Consider the following 23,501-nt stretch of genomic DNA (forward strand, 5'->3'; position numbering starts at 1 on the left):
AGGTGACTTTCATTCAGGACCAAAAACAGACCAGTGTTAATACAATAAATTACAATATACAACAAATGTACAGTAAACTATCATAGAAAGTAATAGCTTATAACAAACAGTAATCCAGTCCAGTGGTGTGTATCCCTGTATTTCAACATGAGCGCCAGATAATAAGAAGGGGTGGAGTCTGAAATTTAGATACAGAATGAAATTCTAGATTCTTGGATCGCATCCAGAAAAGGTAGGTCTTTTGTTGAAGACTCACCATTCAAGTAGGATCCAAGCTACAAAGTTGGCATGACCTTCAAAATCTTCACATTACTTGTCAAATAATGAGTGTGTTCATAGGTTAACATTTTGTGCACTAGGCATGAAAGTTTGCAAGTTGATCTCCGATCAACAGGAAGGCACCATGGTGAATGGAATATAGGAGTGACATGACCATAACAACCAATCCCAAAAATTATACGTGATGCAGCATGAAAGGAAGATTTTAGTGCCGTAAGGTGGATTTTTGAAATGCCACTGAGAATTGCATTGCAATAGTCAAGTCTTTGCTGTAACCAGCTCTTGGGTTACATTTTAGGGTCATGGTCCCAGAGAAGAAATTTGATTCTATGGAGGAACTGAAACTGATGCTTGGCGCTACTGGCGATGGTGCTGATATGTTTCTCAATGTTAATTGACGAGTGTAGCCCAGTGATTTGACATTACCAGTGATGGGTAGAATGCAGCCTCAATATTGGTTGAATCAAGCCATCCCTGAACTAGGGTAACTGAGCTGGGACACAATAGGGAGGAATTCTGTTTAATTAGCATTCAATTTAAGATGAGGAGCAGTCATCCAGGCTTGTATCTTATCAAGAGTGGAAACAGCTGAGGTAATCCTCAGCAAAAAATGGATAAACATATATTGTTAGGTCCTTAATCCTCATTGTCACAATGTGGTTATTACAATACCATTTCATAGAGAGAGGCAGTGCTACCCATCTAGATCCCAGTAACAACATTTGTGAGGAATATTTGCTGAATTGTGTGTTTCAACTTATTCTTTGCGCTTCATTACCACGAGTCACTCCTGTGAGTTAAAGTGGTAAAACCAGTTTACTCAGTATCAATACGAAAGCGTGAAATTGGCAGTAATCTGATTATATTTGCTTGCACCATTTTCACATTGCTTTAAATGAGCGTGCACTGGAGTGAGCTGCCCAATACACTCCAGTTAACCACTAACAACGCCTATGGATATTCAATACATTGCAACGCAGACAGTTTCATCCTCTCAATTACTGTTTTATAGCAATGAAAAGGTAATTACTTACTGTGTCTGTCAAATATGTTATGGACAGTCACGATTGGAACTCTTGGACCTGTGCATAGAAGAGAACGATAAAACAGTGCATCAAAAGATCACGTATTTAATATTACACACTAAAGATTAGGTTTTGCATACTAAATATTAAACATGTAAAATTGACAATATGTTCGCACCTACATAAATAAGGATTGTCACAAATGTGCCACTGCTCAAACTTAGTTTGCATCGATTCAAAAGGCTTCCATGTATGGTGCACATACCATATATATACGATGTGAGATTCTATGGTTGTATGCAAATACTGATAATACATATTTTTCTTGCTTCTCTAAAACTCTAACATATATCTGAATATGAAAGGTTTATCCCATTTAATTACTGCCTGGCTATACAAACATTACCCTCTATTCTATTGCCCCCCCCGTTCATTAATAAGGCATGGGGCATTCATCAATCAGGTATTTGAGATGTGGAAAGAACTTAAAAACTCAACCACTTTAGTTTCGAAAATAACTGTTTAACATTTTTGATTGTGTCAATTCGGTAGAAAATTCATATTCGTTGTTACGACTCACATGCCACATAGTCCGCAGCTAGTGTTGACTAGGGCTTTGCAGAATGTAAAATCAACCAGGAAAGGCGTGAAAAGGTCAGAACTTTTGCAATTCATGAAGTGATAAAGTTTGTAAACTTCTCATTACTTCACCTGTGGTTGAAGCCTTCCGTAAGAAGAAAAGGCTGGCTCGAAATTGTTCCTGCAAAAAGTGTAGAACCAATCCCTGTACAAATGCTGTGATCAGGGCCAGACTGGCCGTAGCAGGCATTAGGCGCTACCCCGGTGGGCTGCCCAGGTGGGAACCGGTTTTGAACCCCAGGGGGCCGTTTTTTTTTTAATCGGGGGCCAGTTTTGCAGCATATGGGCCCCCTGTAACAAACGCAGCTGCAGTGTTTTCCACGCGCGTCATCAAAACCTCCCCCCCCCCCCCCGGCCGGCTTTAGCGCTTGTGGAGCCCTGTGCGACAATGTCTGTAGGCGTCCCCCAATGACCACCTCTGCCACGGATTCCCTCACTAGCACCCTTTAAGAGTGTCATTTAGTTTTATAGCACCACTTATTCCAGTGTAAGGTGTCAGAGCACTTTACACCACACACACATTGCAAAGAGACAATCATATGTGTGTAAATCAGTGTATAGGAAATGTTGCATAAGATAGGACTGCAAGGTGTAGTGTAGGGGTGACATCTCATCGATACTGCTTGGCAATATAGTTTGAGTCCTTAATCTGGAAAAGCACAAATTTAGAATTTAAAACGTAACATGATTGTTAGGGGTTCTCTTTCATAATAAGAATTGTTTTCAACCCAAATGAACCCTTTTCACAAGATTAGGATGATGAGAGACTGGGGAAAAAACATACAGCTCTAACATATACCTTGCAGTTTGCATGCAGCTCTTTGATGACAGTTAATACCTCAAAGTTCTATATTAGGATTTTGACTTATAAACCGCACGTAACAAAAGGAGCTCTCTTACAGAAGCAGTAACCCACTGACCTATTTACATTATATGCACTTCTTTATCTGCATGGTACACGTTCTTAGCAGCAGGCATCTTAACCCTTTGCACTACCTTAGGATGAGTCAAAACTTCCACTAGACAAACCTCCGGTCTCTTTCCAATAAGACAATTAATCACCGGATTTATCTTGACATTTTAATTGATGTCTGAAAATTGCTGAAGGCCAGGAAAGTAGCAGCAGTTTCTTTTAAAATGATAGTATACATTTTCAAAAATGACGCCCCCCACCCCAAGTCAACACCCGGGCGATCCTACTCAATTGTTAGGACCGGTTTGCGTTCCCAGTCTGGCCCTGGCTGTGCTCATTGGCCAGCATGCAACAAAGAGAGGATGCAGGCAGATATGATGTTGAAGGAGGACATAGCGCCTCTTACCATAGTACCTGGTCATGCCTTGGTCTGGTTAGGAGTGGGGGTGGACCGGATTGTGGGTCAACCAAATCTCCATTTGTCCCATCAGCCCTCACATCCCGGGGTCTGTTCCTCTTATCTCACCAGCTCCCCTCAAAAATCCACCCAGGGCCCATTGACTACTCTCATTAATGCCCAGACTTCCACAACATGAGCCCATATGTTCATTTACACTTGACAACGAGCAACCTTATCCTTTGTAAGGCCTACATGGACTACCACCATATAATTGCTCTGAAAGACTGAAGAAAGCTGAAAGGGAAGAAAACTAACTTTGCATGCACATCACCAACCAACTGTCAACCACTAGCAAAGTGCAGGCCAACGCTGAAAAACTGCAAACATGGAATCTGCAGTGCTCGCGGGGAAACTGACTACTTTGCACTAAACTTTCTTTAATGACCACAACATATTGCATTCTCTTTTCTTCTATATCAGAAATGTTTTCTCTCATTGTTGATATGAAAAGGGTGACCCCTAGGCCACGTATCAACTATGTATGCAATAATAACAGCAACCCTTCAGTTCTGAAGGTGCATGTAACAAATCTTATACACCCCCCCAGTCAAAGGTTTTGCTGTTTTCTGAAACAAAATTGACTTTAAATGATAATTTAATTTTTTTCACCTCGATAAAATTCCCCATAGATATAGCCTTTGGATGAGCATATTAAAAATTGATCAAACAGGCCACGCCTTAGCCATTTTACAAATCCAAAATACTAGTTGAAAGTCTTCATCTTTATATACCAATGCGATTATAGATATTGAGGGAGTATATTTTACTACACATTGTATACTAAATATAACGTTGGTAGAGAGGCAGGTCTCTTATTATTAGCAAAACCTTCACATCGGAAAACATATCTAATTTAATTATTTAAGAGGACACAATGTGTACACTGCTGTTCCTGGGAACAGATGATAACCGAATAATATGGATCAGCACACATATGTAAACCTAGGTGTAAGTAAGGAAGGCATTAACCTCTCAAAACAAAAACATTACAATTGTGAGTGAATTTATAGAAAAAACAAGCACACCCATCCAACACAAAAGCCAACATGCCTGTCTCCACACACAGAAAGCAAGCGGAAACAGCACCACACGCTTCAGACAAATGCATACATATACATAGCTTGTCCGTAAAGTCTTCCTGCTGCCTTCAGCAAGTTTCCCAAAAGCGGCTACAAGGCTTCAATTCTCCCTGACACTGTTGAAACCAGGGTGGTTGCTATCCATTAACATGGAGAAAAATGGCAGTCCTTGATAGGCAACAATATGCTTCAGGTGCCTTGTAGTGTGTCAACTCCACAAGCTACTTATCTCGTCTATACATTTTTAGAAGGCAAATGTTGACCTAGTCCCAGTCCTAGTAGGTCAGATATTAATGCCTCCTTAGATTGAGATCAGCTTACTTAACCATGAATATCCCTATCCAGATAAGATTCTCTACATGAGATGGTAGATCAAGTTGCCATAATATGATAGCCGTGTGCAATGGGTGAATGCAATTTCTGTGGGATTCCTAATACGGAAGTCCATAACTGACCTTATCTAATGTCCAGACGTTCCGCTGAACTCAGTTGTTGATCATCCATGCATGATCAGAGAGGAAGATGATGGGTTAGTCCACACTCCACTTACCCCACCTGCTATGCTCTCAGGTTTATCCCACTGCACCGTTCTCCCAGGTGGCAATAACAACGATTTAAATATTAATAAATCCATGATCTGGGCAGTTTCCCAAGGTAGCAAGGTCTGAGTGCATACTTTGCAAAGCCCAAAGGCTCTTGCGCAGAATCCATGTTAACAGGTAACATTTTACAGTTAACTATAAGGTTTATGCACTGTCCATTTGCTGTGGAGGCCTTTCAATCCGAACTCTTTCAGTTTAAACAAATTGGGATTTTTCATTTACAACTGCCCAACTTTTTTTTGCGATTCAACATACAAAAAAATAGTGAGCGTACCCAGATCAGGCCCTAGTAGGCAGTGATCACTACTCAAACAGTGAAGCCTGAGCCATGCAGAGTATGTGACAGGCTTGCCTCAAGGGTTCCCAGGTTGCTCTCATCCCTCTCAAACCAAGGAGATTCAATTATTTACTGCCCACTCACCACCATGCTTGATACATATTTGGGTAGGTCTAGTAAGCTTCAGGACATGTCTAATGCACGCTACTCCTATTTGGGTGGTGTGCTCCCTTTGGAGGGATTAGTAACAATACTCTGGAATATTTGGAGACCTCATTTTGTTTTAATTTATGCTGACTTCTTATATTCTTTGTAAAACCTTTTGGACATGTGTTCCTTATTCAATGCTTAATTTGTAAAAATATAAGTGCCAGTGCCCTTGTCAGGAGGCCCCTGTAGCTGGCACCACCTACTGTCCTTGACAGTGCTGCCAAAGTCAGTTCCGTTTAACAAACACAGTGGTCTGGGTGAGGTCTGTAAGATCCTCCGGTAGCAAGGCTACAAGTTATTTAGTTTAAGGTTAATTCAATTGGAGTCATTGAGATACTGAAGCCAAGGTGGATTCAGTTCAGAAATATATGTATGGACACAGAATATTAAAGGAAGGCATCACATTTTATTTAAACATCATAAAATGAAGTAACTTCCGTTTCTTTCATTTTTGCAGAGAGAGAATACAGTGCTCACACATAAATAAGTGACAGTGCGTGAAGTGAGGTGTTTAGTGACAGTAAAAACTTTACATCGCATTGAGAAATAGATCAAAGGAACCCAAGTAATTTTTACAGTTTTAGGGAACTTTGATATTGTGGTCGACGGCGTTTCGATCTTAGTTAATCAAGATCATCATCAGGACATTACGAAGTGAGAGCACGTAGAATTGCGTGAGTACTGGCAGTAGTCCGGAGCGTGTGTGACTACTGCCAGCGCGCTCACCCCGGGATTGATTTCCCCATGAAGTAACTAATTCCAAAACTAACCGGGATACTCGACTACTAACACGAGTCCCCGCCTCCGCTCGGGCCTTCGTTACCCGATCAAGATTCCGGCTACCACCTCCCGGCCCAAGCAAGCCTTGTTCTTCGGACCATGCATTCTGATCTATTCAGTACTCACGCAATTCTACGTGCTCTCACTTTGTAATGTCCTGATGATGATCTTGATTAACTAAGATCGAAACGCTGTCGACCACAATATCAAAGTTCCCTAAAACTGTAAAAATTACTTGGGTTCCTTTGATCTGTTTCTCAATGCGATGTAAAGTTTTTACTGTCACTAAACATCTCACTTCACGCACTGTCACTTATTTATGTGTGAGCACTGTATTCTCTCTCTGCAAAAATTAAAGAAACGGAAGTTACTCCATTTTATGATGTTTAAATAAAATGTGATGCCTTCCTTTAATATTCTGTGTCCAAACATATATTTCTGAACTGAATCCACCTTGGCTTCAGTATCTCAATGACTCCAATTAAATTAACCTTAAACTAAATAACTTGTAGCCTTGCTACCGGAGGATCTTACAGAACTCATCCAGACCACTGTTTTTGTTAAACTATACTATTACCCCAGGTCACATTAGTGTGGGGTCCCCTTGTGTTTTTTAAACACAGCCAAAGTCAGTACCAACACAACTCCTAACCATCACACTCCACAAGAGTGACAATTGAGACTGTTACAGGTCCCCTAAGCTATAAGAATGGCTTCTGTGGCAGGTATTAGTCCTTTTCAAAGTATACTGAATCAATAAACAACTGTGATTGTATCATCCCTATATTAGACAAACAGTGCCACCATGTGGCAAACTTTCATAAATATCGGTGTTGACAATTAAGTGCCAATGCCGAGCAACGGAAACCACCGGCTCAAACTAAGCACTGCCCATATTCCATGAGAGGTTTGCTACTAGGCACAGAAGAGATGTTTAGTTTTTCATTTGCATTCCAGAGAAAAGAGTGAGATAAATATTAACATTTTCAAAAATCTGAGCCTGTTTCACCAACTCTAGAGAAATATGAAGTAAAACAGTCTGTCTAACCTCTGAGACCACTGTACTCACCTGTGGTGGGCCTGGCCACAGGGCACTGGGAGGCTCAGTTGGAGTCTAAGGTAGTGTCCCAAAGTAGCAGACAGTGCCTGACCTGCCGGCGAGCCCTGAGTCTGTTGCAAAGCCAGAAAAATCGCCGCTACCATCAGTGTGTAGTGGCATCCAGGAGGAGGCTGTTACACACAGATGTTGACAGAAAAGTTGACTGGCCTTCATATGCACAGATGTGCTGCCGGGCACTGGCCAAGTGCCCTGCAGCATCACAAGCAAACCCCAAAGCCATAGAAAACCACTAGAGAAATAGAGCAGTCAGACTAAGTCAGTCATGGCTGGTGAGAAGTTTAGGAGGGAGTAAAAGGAAATTATAGGTAGTGGTAGAGGAAGGAGTGGGTGGGCTGGAGGAAGACGTAGAGTACTGTGCCATAGGAGAAATGATAAAAGATGGTAAGGATGAGAGAGAGTGAAGAAATTGGAAGGAGCAGAGTAGACAGACAGACAGACAGACAGACAGACAGACAGACAGACAGATAGATAGATAGATAGATAGATAGATAGATAGATAGATAGATAGATAGATAGATAGATAGATAGATAGATAGATAGATAGAGATGGGATACAGAGGGAGAAAGCTGCAGGGAGGTAGCCAGATTGGGACCATATGTATCACTGGTGGCGCCCGGTGTGACGATCTTCTTTGTGCCCCAATGACCTTCTTGTCCACAAATTCCTGCACTTCCACCCTCCAACAGTGCTCCTCATCTCCCCATAGACCATCTCGGACACTATAATTCACTATTTTTATAGAGCTACTCATATTTGCCTCACATTCAGTTCTGTGAGTTGCAGGGCACACAATTGTTGCAGCAGGCATATTAACCCTCTGCACTACTTTAGGATGAGTCAAAACTGCCACTAGGCAGAACTCCTCTCTCTTTCTAGCAGGAATATTAATTACCAGAGTTATCTTGACATTTTTATTGTTATCTGAAAACTGCTGGACATACAGGGAACTCTGCAGCATGTGCTTTTAAACCCACAAATGATTTTTAAACAAAGCGCCCACCCCCACCCGAGGGCAGCACCAGGTGTGGTTGCACCAGTCGCACCACCCTAAAACTGTCCCTGAGCCAGATAACTAGTCTGAACTTATCCTACATCTGGCACGAGGAGGTGATTCAATCACTGTTTTTCTTTACATCAGGTATGATCATTTTGCATTCGCATCTATTAATACAAAACAAGTAACAGACTCCAAAGAGAAAAACAGAAGTGTAAGAACTACTATATCTGCCATAAGGTAACTGCAATTCTGTGGAATAAAAAGCGGTTGTAGGAGGGATTGGGTGGGGGAGGTGACAGGGTAAAACGTGAGGTCAGAGAGTGCTAGAAGGTCACGAGAAGACAGTGAAGCAGGGAGTGAGGGTGTAAGGGCGAGGCAGTGAGAGACAGAACACAGGAAGAGGTACAAATAGAGTGAGAGTGACAGAAGTAAGGGGAGTGATGAGAAGGAGCTATACATGTGGAGGGAGCGAGGATGAAGGAAGGACATCGAGGGGATAGAGAGGCAAAGTGCTGATAGAAAATGAGGATTCCGGTGAAAAACCACTACAGGGAGCAGTGTTTTGAAGTTGTTGTAAATCAGATGTTGGAAATATATCTATTCCAGTGGTATTTTGCATTCTTGGCATTTAATGTTTCCACTTTTACATTAGGAATACAAAATCCGATTCAGCAAAATGCAAAAGAAAAACAGGAATTGATTGATTAATTAAAAGTGAAAGTGTAGAGTAGCATATTTCTCCTGCCCCACAATAGCATCACCACAAATTTCTTGCAAGCAACATATTGTTCTAAAATAAATGCATGTGAATTAGTACAGCTTCGTGGTATTCGAAAAGAGCAAAAAATAGCCCTGAGTGCTTGCAAAGATAATTTCTTTACTAGGTCCCTCCCTACATATTTTAGGTAGCTTGTCTTCAATAATTCATATGCCTCTCCCTCTTTCAAGGATATGTGAATGGTTTATGAAAGTCTGCACAAATATCATAACTCCAGAGATCCAACAGATTAATAAATAAAACCTAGTTCTGAAAGCGCGCCCAGAAATGTTTTATGATCCCCCTACACTGGGGATGCTCTCATAACATTTATTATCCAAACTGTAATGTATGGTTATTGTAATCCCTGTATAAAAGCCTGTCTCTAGTTTCCTTATTACAGGGGGCTTGTGAAGTCTCTAGTCAAATGTAATAAAGAAATGATGTAGCTACTCAACTGTAATAAAGTATTACAGTTGATTTCTGTTGTTCGTAATGCCTACTACTTCAGCCAGCAGCCAGGGGCAAAGGCAGGCCACAAAACATAAACAACGCTGAAGTTTAAAGGAGGAACATTTGAACTAGTTTTTCTTTTTCTGATATTGTTTTCTAAAAAGAAAAAGTGTTCAGCAGAAATGAAATATTTATGGCAACATATGTATTTGTTCCACTTTATAGGTGATTACAGGAAAGCTAGTACATTTGCATTTTCCATACATTCTTAGATACAACGTTTTTTTTAAATCTGACATATGGAAATGATTATACAATCTTTTTGCAAAAATTACTAACTGCCTTTTGGTGTGTTTAATTTTGCACTACAGATTCTTCTTTCATTCTTGTCTGCAATGAACTTGAAAGAGCAAGACAACAAGAATTGAAGCAGTTTGTGCAAAGGGTGATGTTGTGACCAAGTAACTCGTAGATCCTCTATATGGTCATGGAACGTTTCTGTTACTTACAATATCCTTATATTGCAGGGAGTACTTTATCACATATATATCATATATTTCTATTGTGTTTTTCACCCTTACATTATCCTCCTGAGACTGACTTTCTGCAGATTTGAGCTTTACTCCCAAACTGCCCACATTTCCAACAAACTATAAAAAACCACCTTTTGAACTCAGTTTCTGATGATTGTCCTCGTTCAGGTCATTTTCACCCCAATAAAATCACATTTCTATTCTTCCTGGTGCCTTTTCGGTTGTCTGATCCAGTTCAATGTAAAGTGATCTGATGTATGCTTTGACACAGGCACGTGTGCTATTTAAACGTACATAATATGTACCGACTGACCTAAAGCACGTTATTCAGCATTGTGCATCGCCAGGGCCTTTCAGTTGTCCAGTGTTGAATGTTTCTTTATAGTAAAGTTTAACTGGACTATGCATAGGAGCAAAAAGGTATTGGAGTCAAGAGGATATAAAGGAAAATCAGATAGATATATTAAATTATTATGCATTTGCAGTTATAAACAGGGGCAATGTTACTTTTTTCTGTCATTATCACTTGAGCTAACATAACACAAGCACAAACAAAATCCAGTAAGTAATGGCTTTTAAATGAATGTCCTCTTTTTAGGTGTGATCAACACATGGCTTTAGTTGTATTGCCATGCTTTCCAAAGTAATCTTTAATAAAGCACATACATATATATACAAGGGGTTTCGGTCAGCCTCTTGATCTTTGGTCAGTTCATCTGTCACTCACATTTTCCTTCTGCCCATCAAAACGTGCAGCATTGGGTGAGCCCACCTCATCCATTGGCTGTCTTGCACTGTGAGAAATGGCATTGTTTCTGATCATGAGCACAGCCGCCTGAAAGGATGTTACTTCAGTACCAGGGCAGGTGAATCAGGCCTGCTGGGCCACACCTTTATATTTCCAATATTTCTGCAAATTACTTTTTTATATGTCACATAAATTTGCTAAATAAATGAATAAAACTATTGCATCGCTTGCCAGGGCCAGACAGACTGGATTTGCCAATGCTTGTTGTATTCTAACTAGATCTAATTATTACTCAGGAATAGCCTTGGTTCATCACAGGACACAAACCATTATGTGATCCAAATTAAGAATTGATTACATTTGTGCAGCTTGAAGTGATTGTGTGTTCAACGGTATCAGTGCTGCATTAGCCAATGGCATTGTTCATATCCCACAAATGTACTGTGAGTCATTGTTAAGACTCAGTCCTACAGCGTGTCCATAGTCAGTGTTTTTTTCACCGGTTATGAAGGAAGGAGAATTGAAAGGGGTTTTCCCTTACATCAACTACTAGGTACTCCCCTCTGTCTCCTCTGAGATAAATCATAAATGACTGTCTTCTTTGATACCCAATTGCAGGGAACCGTAGATACTGTAACGATGTTGATACTATATAATAGTTCCTCTCGGGTTTGCAGCATTATTGTCCCAAATGTCAATTTCCCAAACTCACTGAAGAATGTAACTAAATCTTTAAAGCGATGCTGGTAAAACAGTTAGTCTATCGCCACTTACGCAAAAAATCATAAATAGAACTAACTCGGACAAAGCCAGTACATCTAATTCATTTATAAGTCAAAATGCTGCTTCATTAGTAATTAAGTTTTAATGTGTGGTTGTGTGCATTGGTGAACATGCGAATGAGCCAATAGCTGAATGAATGAACGAGTGCATGATTAGATATATAGATGAGTAACTAAGTGCATCTATGGATCAATAAGTGAGTGAATGAATACGTGAATGAGTAGTTGGATGAGCGAGTGAGTGAATGTGTTGACGGCTAAATGAATAGGTGAGTGTAAATGTAATTAAATTATTTAGCAGCAATATCATTTTGTTTGGACAATGTTTAGAATAGCAACATTGACGTTACTAGTGCTCTGGGAGTGAGATCGTTAACATAATGTGCAGATTATATTGGTGAAGTCACTTTCAATAAAAACATAAGCATACAGGTTGGAATATATATATATATTTATATCAAAATCAAAGTGGGGTAGAATTAACTGACCTCATGTGAGTTGCAAAAGACGCTCTGTTAGAAATTGAGTCTCTAGTTGGCAGTGGTTTGCACCCAGTCAAAGTAGGGACCCTCACTCTTGTCAGGGTAAGGGAGTCAGACAGCTAAGATAACCCCTGCTCACCCCCTTGAAAGCTTGGCATGAGCAGTCAGGCTTATCTCAGTCAATAGTATTTGTACACATACATACACAGTAACACAGTTTAGAAAAATAGCTAAAATTTAACTGACTAAAATAGGACCGGAACTACAAAAATCCAACATACACAAGTAAAAATAACACTTTTAAAAGATTAAGCAAGTTAAGTCCATAGAAATCAATGGATGTATTTGTTTTAGCACAAAGTACCTTAGATTCGTCAAAAATCAAAGATTGTGCAAAGCTCAAGGGAGGTGAGGTGAGGTGCCACAAAGCAAAGTGTTTGCGTCAGTTCCTTACTACGTGGGGGAGGTGATGCCTCGGTTCCCTACTGGCAGGGGAGGTGATGCATTGGTTCCTAACTGCTAGGCAGGCGAGGTGATGCGCCAGTTCCATACTGGCAGGGGAGGTGATGTGTTGGTTCCTTACTGGCAGGGGAGGTGATGTGTCGGTTTCCAGAAATGCGGCCTCGGTTCCTTACTGTGGTATGGTGCCAATGAAGAATCTGGCCCAGGGACTATAAGTTGAAAATCCGAATACGATATATCGATGCAACAGCAGCGAAGGAGGCGCTCTGTTGATTTCACAGCTGCGAAGCAGGTGCTGCATCAGAGTCAGAGCGGGTGACACAGACGTTGGTGGCAGGGTGCTTGAAACTCACGCTGCAGTGATTTTTTTTGACGCACTGCGAGATCAAGTTGACGCCTGCAGCAAAAGCCGTGGTCGATGCAGCAAGCTGGGACCACGCTTCAGGGCAGGCAGCGGCGATGCGTTGATCTTTTACAGCGATGTGTCGATAAAAGAGATGCTGGGAGTCGATGCCTGTGTTTCCTCCTTAAAAGCACCAGGTCACACTTCCTAGGGCCCAGGAACTGGATTAGGCACAACTTGGCAAGTCAAGACTCTCAGAAGAAGAGCCCAGGCACTGGCAGATGAAGTCTTTGATGGCCCTGAGACGTCTTCACAGGAGGCAAGCTCAACTCAAGCCCTTGGAGAACCTTGGAATCAGGATACAGAAAACAAAGTCCAGTCCTTTCACTCCAAGGACAGAAGCAGTAAAGCAGCAGGCCAACATAGCAAAGCAAACAGCAAAAAGTGGGAATCCCTCCTGACAGCTTCTCCAGCTCTTCTTCCCAGCAGAATGTCCTCAGTCCAGAACTCTTCTGATTTTAAGGTGTCAGAGGTCCAATACTTATACCCCTTTCCGCCTTTGAAGAAGGCATACTTAAAAGAAAAGCCTTTGTAGTGCAAAAAACCCTGCCTTTCCCTTACGTGGCTTCAGAAACACTACAGGGGGTGGAGACAGCTTTGTGAAAGGACCGGCCCAGCCCTATTCAGGTGTCAGTGACAACTCCTCCGACCACTCTAGCTCAGGAAGGCGCATCAGCCTGGTGATGGGTCATCAGGATATGCAAGGCACACCTCTGCTCCCTTTGTGTGTCTAGAGTGAATACACAAGAGCCCAACTGTCGGCCAACCCAGTCATCTATTCTACAGACAGGCAGAGGCACAGAATGGTTAAGCAAGAAAATGGCCACTTTCTAAAAGTGGCATTTTCAAACACACAATTTAAAAATCCACTTCACCAAAATATATATTTTTAAATTGGGAGCTCAGAGACCCAAAACTACAAATCTCTATCTGCTCCCAATGGGAAATTACACTTAAAAGATATTTCAAAGCAATTCTCACGTTACCCGATGGGAGAGATAGTCCTTGCAATAGTGAAAAAATGAAATTAGCAGTATTTCACTGTTACGATATGTAACACACACCAGTATATGTCCTACCTTTTAAATACACTGCACCCTGCCCATGGGGCTCCCTTGGGCCTACATAAGGGGTAATTTACATGTAGTAAAAGGGAAGGTTTAGGCCTGTCAAAATGGGTGCACTTCCAGGTCGAAATTGAAGTTTATGACATCTCACACAGACACTGCAGTGGCAGGCCTGATACATGTTTGTAGGGCTACTCATGTGGGTGACACAATCAGAGCTGCAGACCCACTCGTAGCATTTGATTTACAGGCCCTGGGCACCCCTGGTGGACTTTACTAGGGACTTACTAGTGAATCAAATATGCCATTGATGGATAAACCAATCACCAATACATCTTAGACAGAGAGCATATGCATTTTAGCACTGGTTAGCAGTGATACAGCCTCAAAGTCATAAAGCCAACAAAAAAGGTCAGAAAAAATAGGAGGAAGGCCAGGGTCCAACACGCCCACCTCAGTGTCTTACTAAACTCTTGTCAAAAGGGGATTTCATGAATCCTTGCTGGTAGGGAATTCCGATTGTGTGGGCCTAGAAGGTAGAAGGAAGGAAACTTGGAGTCTCGGAGAGTGGTTGAGAGTGAATAAAATGTTATGGTATGTGGATCTTTAGTGCAGAGTAGGTGTGTGATGAGATACAATGTCAGAAAGGTGCATACATTAATGAAGAGGGCAAGGGCTGTATGTTATGACAAGCTCAGTTTATGTTGCCAAGGGAAATGTTTGGGATAATAACATCATGGAGTGAGCGTAATGACTGTTTGGTGAGTCTAAGGTAGTGTGGGGAACAGCCTATGGAGAAGGCACATTGTGTGGGTGTAGATGCAGTGCGGGAAATGCTGCAGTGTAGCATGCAAAGCTGAGCTGGGCACAGCTGCAGTATGCAAAGGGTAAAGTGGGAACCTGGCCAGTGTGTACAGTCCTGGGTCTTTTGAGTAACTGGAGCCTGTCTACTCCCTCCTCCATTACCTTCACAGGCCATAGAGAAAGGAACACAATTGCCTGCAGATATTTCAAACACATACTAAGTGTTTGGTATTCCCTTGTGCAAACAGTGATGATTTTTAACATTCATTTGTGCTTGCTTTTTTTTTCTAATAGCAGCGCTAAGGACTCCTGCTCATGGCCCTGGTGAGAGCAGCCCTTCCTTGTGTGGCTGACACTGCCCAACTCCTAGCTCAGCTAAGCGATACAGAAGCAGTGGCCTTCGGCACCCAAGGATGAGGGGGGAGCATTGAGCACTTTCCAGAGTTTAGAAAAAATACCAAGTAAACGCAGAAACATGGCATCTGCATTTTTCCTTATATCAAGAAATGTTACATATCGAGTATGTCTTTTCCGGGGTCACCGATCACTTCCTATGATATAGAGAGGGTAAGAAGCCACAAGGCAAGCATGCAGGCAGAAAACGAGCATTGGAGAGAGCAGCAAACAAAGAGGAGTGGAAGGGAAGGGGAAAAGCGGTTGCATAGCAAAGGCCACCGCAGAGAGGGGGGCCGAGCTCCAAGGAGTCCCCTCAGCACAGTACCCAAGCCTGAGAGTTCCTAAGTGAGTCCAGAGGGTGGACTCCTCAAGTTTCGTTACGCCACTGTGCAAAAGCTATCCAGGCTGTATATAAGGTCTGAAGAATGATGCTGTGCTGTGTAGGAGTATTGCTGTAGGCAGCCCAGGGACTTGCTGTTTGGGTGTAGCTAGCTGACCTCTTCCCATGCTCTTGCACAATTGCCTGTCATTTTCCATGTGTTGTACCCACTGTCTCTGGCCATGCGACTATGGGCATTGAACTCCGCTCCGTTCGAGGAGTTTGCGTAGTTTTCTGCACTCAGTGGAGCACGGGGAGTGCAGAAAACACCACTTTGCGTAGTGCAGCAGAGTTTGTTCCCTGCTCGTGAACAGTAAGTTCGCAAGCTGCCATTCGGGTAGAATTTCTACCCGAGCGGCAGAAAGGCCAGTGTGAACAGCAGTTCTCACTACACTACGTCACTTGCGAAACTTCGCCGAGTTTTTTAAAACTACGCAGAGTTCCGCGTAGCACAATTCCGCGAACTACGCCTAGGCTTAGTAACTGCCACGAGTGATCTCAAGGTCGAGACAAAGTCAAAAACGTATACCCAAAGTCAGTGCGACATGTAGACTCAATTTACCAGGTAATGCATAGTTTGCGTGGGTGGTTGAGGGTGGTGGGCTCCAGCACTCATTGTTGGGGATCAGGACTTGTTTGTTATCAGAGACTTGCAAAGTGCAAGCGAGAGATGGAGAAAAGATGAAGGTGAAGCAATATAGGAAACCAGTGACCAAGGGAGAAAGCAGGGATAAAAAACATGAAAGAGTGGGATTAGGAGTTCGGAAGTGGTGGGTGGTGGAAGAAATAGGCATTGGATGGAATTGAGATGAGGCCGTGTAGTCAATCAGCAACCCCTGCATTCAGCAGCTTCAGAGGGTCCCAAGAAAGTAGTTTGAGCCACTGATCTTATATTTTTACAAATAGGACATTGCTACCAATTGAAATTCTTGATTATCTTGGTTAGGACGTTTAGCACCACCATTTTAGCAGGGCACGACTTATGTGATTTCACCCTTCCATAACAAATCGCATAATTTTTATATTTCAAGAAATCATACGTACAAGCTCCAAAAGAAGGTTTGGAGGAAACAATTCATAAAAAGAATACTATACCATTTTTTTTTAAAAACAGCAGCCCTAGAATCGTTGGGGGGAAAATGCTCTTATTGTCTCTGATTCCATAAGAGCATTTGTGCAGCAGATATTTTCGCAGTTTCATCCGATGATCCACCTTGTAAACAATGGGAAATCAAATGATCCCTGGCAGCACCCGTAGCACATCTCAGCAGTGCGGGCGGATAAGGAGCAGCTGCAGACAGGGCAACACTCTGCTGAAGGGAGATAGCTGTCATGTGCCATATCCGCCAGCTTAGAGACGATCTCTTTATTTGCTTTCTCATGAATTATGAATTTTTAATCAATGAACTTCGAATCTAACTCTGATATTATCATACTAGCAAAAGATAACAAAATGGGCCCCCTGAATACCTCTCTACTCCTTATAAACCGTGTCTACAAATTTTAAGTGTCAGACACCCACTTTGATGTTTGCGTAAAATGCAACTACTTCCTGTCTATTTTTCCCAGGGCGAGCAAAGTTCACTTAAACGCAATTTTATCGGTCCTCTGTTGCTTTTGTCGACATGTCAAAAACATCCCTGTCGTCTCCCAGCATTGGTTGATATCGGCTTGCTCCCGGCATTCACATTTCCATAACTGTTTCACAGCGTGGTAAAACAGATTAGCATTTTTAGTTCACTAACACCAACTGCTGGCAAGCATTAGCAACACCCATCGCACAGCCAGAACAAAGGATTACAGAGGGCGCACGCCTCCCTCGAGGTAATATGTAAACGAAATGGTAATAAAGTCACAGTTTCTATATTTTCTATTTTAAGAACTTTTATTTGCATTCAGGGAGCTCAGCAGAGCCTTGGAGATGGCTTCCATGAGCACTTTTCGGGTATTGTTTCTTAGTTAAGCCATATCTGTCGAAGTCTGAAATTAAGCTGTGAAAATCAGGCATGGAAACCCCCCTGCGTGAAAATGTTGAGAACGTCGATATTGGTAAAATAATCATTTTCTGTCCAGATGCAGAGACGTTTTAAGGCATGGGCAAAGTGAGCTCTGGCTCAGGACCCCAGCCTTTCAGGGGGCCCCTTGATAGGGTCAGCTCTGTTCTGGAGAGATTCTTGCCATGATGACCTTGTATAAGTCTTAAACAGATTGTTTAAATTAGCGTTTTCCTTTAATTTACTTTTAATGTGGGTGATGCGTGAAAGTCTATTGCAGAAATTTAGCAGACAAATGTAGTGTTTATGTTTCATGCAACATCCATAAAACAGTTTATTTTAGATAAAAATAGGACCACACATATGAGAAATGGGAGGGTGTCAGAGAAATAATTTGCAGTAATAATAGTGAGATGCTTCTGTGTTACAATAGTTAAAACACACATCACTATCCCTGAATAATAGATATAACTACATTTAGAATTTGAACTAGTGTCTTGTGCATTGTCAGAGGCCCGGCCAAACAGGGTATGAAAGAATTGAAACAGGATTAGAAATGCAAAGCTGCTCCGAACAGGGGGCCCAAAAAATGCCTTTTGCCCAGGACCCCAAAATCCTTAAGATGTCACTGTCCACATCTTGTGCACTTAATTGGGAGAGGAACATTTCTTTTGTAACTAAATAAATAAATAATAATAATCACAAATTAGGTAAGAACAACTCAGTCCTAAAATGAAATAATGATACAGAAATATGCCACCCCAATACAGCCACAGTTAAGTTTATTTGCTTATTCGAAATTGTAAAAAGTGCTTAGAAGGATGTCACTGGGCTTTACAAGTAGAAACAACCAACCAATGGCAACAAACAGACGGTACATCAAATACATTGGTATACATCTATCAGTAGTGGGCATACATTTGGAATTTCCAGTTCAGAGCTGATTATATTCACTAGCAAACATATAACTACAAAAATATAAAGTGTGTCCAAATATACAAGTTTGAAGCGTGACAAATTCTTCATGGGCAGACAAACTGAAGTTGTCAAGTGAGACTTTTCCTATGGTGATATCACTAGAGTTGAAGGTCTTGCTGCCAAAATGTCTAGAGTGCCAGAAGTCAGGCAAGCCTGGTGCCAGGTTCCCTTGCGTGTGCTGCAGGTAGAGCCCTTTCAAATGCAATCAGGACATGCGGCAGCTCCTCCCTAGACATCCTAACAGGAAGACCCGCTCCCCTCCACCTAGGTTTCCTTTGTGTCAAGGCTTAAAGCAATTCACAAATCACAAGAGCAGAGCCATTCACAGTCATGTGACCCAAAACACTGGTAGAAAGGCACAGTTGGTTTGGACAAGAAAATGCTGAATTGAAGATTAAGATTTGACCTCACCATTCAGGAGGTGTTACAATTACAATTCATTTGAGTGTAACATCATATCTCTATCTGCTCCCAATTAGAAGTTAGCACTTACTAAATGTAATCAGATAACCCAGTGTTAATCTAGGAGAAAGACAGGTCTTACAACAGTGAAACATGACTTTAGCAGTTTTCACTTTCAGGACATGCAAAACATAAACACACATGTACTACTATTTACATACTATGCCCCCAGGTCTAGTGGTGGTTAGGGCCTACTTTAGGGGTGATTTAGAAGTTTAAAAAAGAAAGGTTTAGACCTGGCAAAAAGTTTATTTTGCCAGGTCGACTGGCAGTTTGAAACAGCACTCTAGGCTACAGTGGCAGGACTCAGTGGGTAGAGAAAAAACACAGGAGTGTAACTCAAAAACCAAACTGAGATCTGGGTAGGTACAATATAGATACAACAATATCTCAGCCGGATTTATTGAGACTGTTTATACTTGTATGTACAAGACATTACGATTAAAGAACACAAGAAAAGAGGCTTCAAATTATTCAATCAATGCGCCCGTGGGCGTCATATATTTTTAAGAAGATCAGAAGATACACATAACAGTTGTTACAGCACTGTTGGGTATAAATACCAAGGCAACCCTAAAGCAAAGTGTACAAAGTGCTCGTTACAAAGAAGTGACGGCGCAAGTGACAACGTGAGAAAACACCACAGCATACGGCGCAAGAGAACATACAATATATATACACGATTAAAAAGGTTCACACATAGATTAGTTCAGATATACAATTGGTCATTTTCGTTGTGTTAAAGAACCAAAAATCAGGATGCACCTAAGGCGTTTGAGCTGGTGGGCAGGGGTCGACGGCGTTTCGATCCTATTCAATTAGGATCATCGTCAGGACCTGGGTGGCCTATTCGGGGAGTGCTGATGCGCGTTGAATTGAATACTGGCGCAGAGGAAGAGGAATTGAGAAGTGAAGAAAGACCGCTGAGTGGTCAAATTTGAATTTTGGCTGGGCGTCAGGGATAAATCAGCCAGCAGACATCGGTAAGAGATGGGAATCGAGGGAAGGTGGGCACCGACCGTGGACTGCACACGACTGTGGCATCCTCGCGCTCCATTAATTTTGGATTGATTCCAGCCTCTAAATCTTTGACCCTGGAAACAGGTATCGTCCTGAACCTTACCATACCAATCAGGGTGGTAGCCCTGCAACTGTCCTTACCGTCCCTCGATTCCCATCTCTTACCGATGTCTGCTGGCTGATTTATCCCTGACACCCAGCCAAAATTCAAATTCGACCACTCAGCGGTCTTTCTTCACTTCTCAATTCCTCTTCCTCTGTGCCAGTATTCAATTCAACGCGCATCAGCACTCCCCGAATAGACCACCCAGGTCCTGAAGATGATCCTAATTGAATAGGATCGAAACGCCGTCGACCCCTGCCCACCAGCTCAAACGCCTTAGGCGCATCCTGATATTTGGTTCTTTAACACAATGAAAATTACCAATTGTATATCTGAATTAATCTATGTGTGAACCTTTTTAATCGTGTATATATATTGTATGTTCTCTTGCGCCGTATGCTGTGGTGTTTTCTCACGTTGTCACTTGCGCCGTCACTTCTTTGTCACGAGCACTTTGTACACTTTTCTTTAGGGTTGCCTTGGTATTTATACCCAACAGTGCTGTAACAACTGTTATGTGTATCTTCTGATCTTCTTAAAAATATATGACGCCCACGGGCGCATTGAGTGAATAATTTGAAGCCTCTTTTCTTGTGTTCTTTAATCGTAATGTCTTGTACATACAAATATAAACAGTCTCAATAAATCCGGCTGAGATATTGTTGTATCTATATAGGACTCAGTGGGTGGCACTAATCCTGCAGTCCACTAATAGATTTTACCTTACAGGCCATAGGTACATGTAGTACCATATACTAGGGACTTGCAAGTAAATTGAATGTGCCAATTAGGTGTAGGGCAATTTTATCATGATTTTACCACTGGATAGAAGGGTTAATGTGCACAGAGAACCAATGAAAAGGAAAACAATTTCCGCAAACATCAGAGAGTGAATGCAAAATGTTTGGGGCAATACCACACCAAGAATGTTGGGTCTAACAGTATGAATGTGTGTTCCACACATATTTTGCTGGCTGCCCGTCAAAGACAATCTAGGCTATCTAGGCCACTTTTGTCAATCAAATCTTTAATATTTTATATGCATGGTCTTTTGCTTCATGGTGTATTCAGTGGAATGTTTTTTTTACATATTTGTGTTGAACACGATTATAAGAATAGGTAAGATGAGCATGAAGTTTAACCTATTTAGTGGTTTGATGACCTCAATGGAAATGTAGGGAGTTGGACCTGGCCCATTTTGCAGGGTTATTCCCAAACTTTTGACTTCCTCCTGTATTTGTCTGACCCCCTTTTTGCTGGATTTAGGACTCTGGGCACTTTACCACTGCCTATCATTGCTAAGGGGCATATGCTCTCTCCTTTAAATATGGAATTATTGGTCTACACCTGTTTGGCATATTTAATTTACTTATAAGTCCCTTGTAAAGTGGTATCCCATATACTCAGGACCTGTAAACTAAATACTACTAGTGGGCCTGCAGCGCTGCTCGCGCCACTCACAGAAGTTGCCTTTCAAACCTGTCTCAGGCCAGCCAACACAGGCCCTGCGTGCACAGTTTACTGCCACATTGACTTGGCATTTAAAACTACTTGCCAGGCCTTAAACTCCCTTTTACTACATTTAGGTCACCCCAAAGGTCTCAGGTAGCCCTATGGGCAGGGTGCTGTGTAAGTAAAAGGTAGGACACGTGTCTTTATTGTGTGGCATGTGTTGGTAGTGACTAACAACCTATTTGGTTTATCACTATTGTGAGGCCTACTCCTCTCATAGACTACCATTGAGAATTCCCTTATAGGTACTTAAGTGGTAAATCCTGATCTGAAAGGAGTAGCCTTGCCATGTTTGGTGTGTTTGGGATTGTGGGGATACAATTTGCTTACTGGTGTAGTTGGATTTTACATTACTATTTTAGAAATGCCACTTTTTGAAGCACTCTGTGCATATGCCTGTAGTGTTTTGCAGACTGTCTCCAATCCACGCCTGGGCCTGGTTGACAGCTATGCTTTGTGCATACTTTCCAGACAGCATCACACAGGGAGGGTTGGGTGTGACAGGGTTGCATTTGCATACTGATAGTCTTCCTGGGCTGGGAGAGAGGGGAGGCCAAGAGCACTTACATTTGTATAGGCTGTGTTTAGTCCTCACACAAAGGGCTGATTTACCCCTACTGTATGTCTGGAGCCAAGGCTGAGTTGAATGGGAGTGCTGTGCACTTCTAAGGGTTCTTTGAAGTGTCCCTAGATCAAAGACATTTTGAGTATGAGTACAGGGGCTCTGACCCATATTTTTAGACACTGTGTGGACTTGTAACCAGACACTGCTGGCTCTACATTCTGCATCAGAGGACTGCGGTGCTGCCAGGAAAATCACCACTTGGACTACTTTGCTTGGTTGTGCTGACCTGCTTGTCTGCTAAATAGACTGCCACTTTGCTGAGGAAACCAGTATTCTGGCCTGTTGCCTGCCTGCATGTTCTTTGTGCCGCCCGTGATCCAGGGATGGGTGAGCTGGCCACCTCCCCGCACCATTAAGGATCTCTGTCAGATTCCAGGACAACGCTGCCTTTGATTAAGAAACAGCGTGTGTTCTGAGCTTCTCCTGCCTCAGCGAGGTGAGCGCTACAGTTTTCCGGCACCTTGGATTGCGAGTAACCCCTCCCTGGGGCTCTAAATCAGCGCATGCTCAAGACTTCATGCTCCCCCCCACTTGTCTTGACGGAGCAGCCTGTGGGGAGAGCTTTTTAGTGGGGAAGTGTGTGAGAGCGGGTGTCTTTTTGCAAAGAGGAGTCGCCTGGATCAGCTTGTGTGGAAGCGCTCTCCCTTGCAGCTGGTGGGGGGTTTTTGCACACCACTCTTTGGCCGCACCAAAGGAAATCCTGGTTCTAGAGTCCCTGCGTTGCATGGCAACACCGACATAACCCGTGGATGGGGCTCAGTCATTTGGGGAGACCTCATCCAAGAGAGCAGAGTTCGACAGAGACTTTGCTCCATGTCAAACCAGGGTCTGGCATGGAGGAAGGTTACATCCGGCCCTGTTGCTCTGAAGGGGTCTGTAGTCTCCATGGTTAGCCCGAGGCTGGCTGGTGTGTGACATACCGCCTTTGTCTCCCCGGCCCTGACTTGTCTAAAGTGGAGTCACTGGTTACATGCCGCACTAGTCTCGACAGCTGCACCACATGTGTGTAGGCAGCTGTTTTTCATTGTTTGGTATGCGGGGGACCCAGGGAGGTCTCCATGCCGAATTCAGCCGTGGAGACCTCTGTTTCTACATACCATGGGGGCATTGGTTCACTGAGTGGTTCTTTGCCCTTCGGGGTGAATCCTCCATGCAGACC

General features: G+C 42.5%; 1 protein-coding gene across 4 annotated transcripts in view; it reads right to left on the bottom strand.

The window, feature by feature from the left end:
• The window catches only part of DPP6 (dipeptidyl peptidase like 6), a 2,129,336-nt gene that overhangs the window by 227,460 nt on the left and 1,878,375 nt on the right, over positions 1-23,501 (bottom strand). For all 4 annotated transcript variants that reach the window (XM_085631994.1, XM_085631993.1, XM_085631995.1 and 1 more), the window contains exon 17: positions 1,314-1,361. In XM_085631994.1, coding sequence (XP_085488120.1) covers positions 1,314-1,361 — 48 coding nt within the window. The remainder of the gene's footprint in view (positions 1-1,313; positions 1,362-23,501) is intronic.

This window comes from Triturus cristatus, chromosome 10, assembly GCF_964204655.1.
Source record: "Triturus cristatus chromosome 10, aTriCri1.1, whole genome shotgun sequence".
Classification (NCBI taxonomy): Eukaryota; Metazoa; Chordata; class Amphibia; order Caudata; family Salamandridae; genus Triturus; species Triturus cristatus.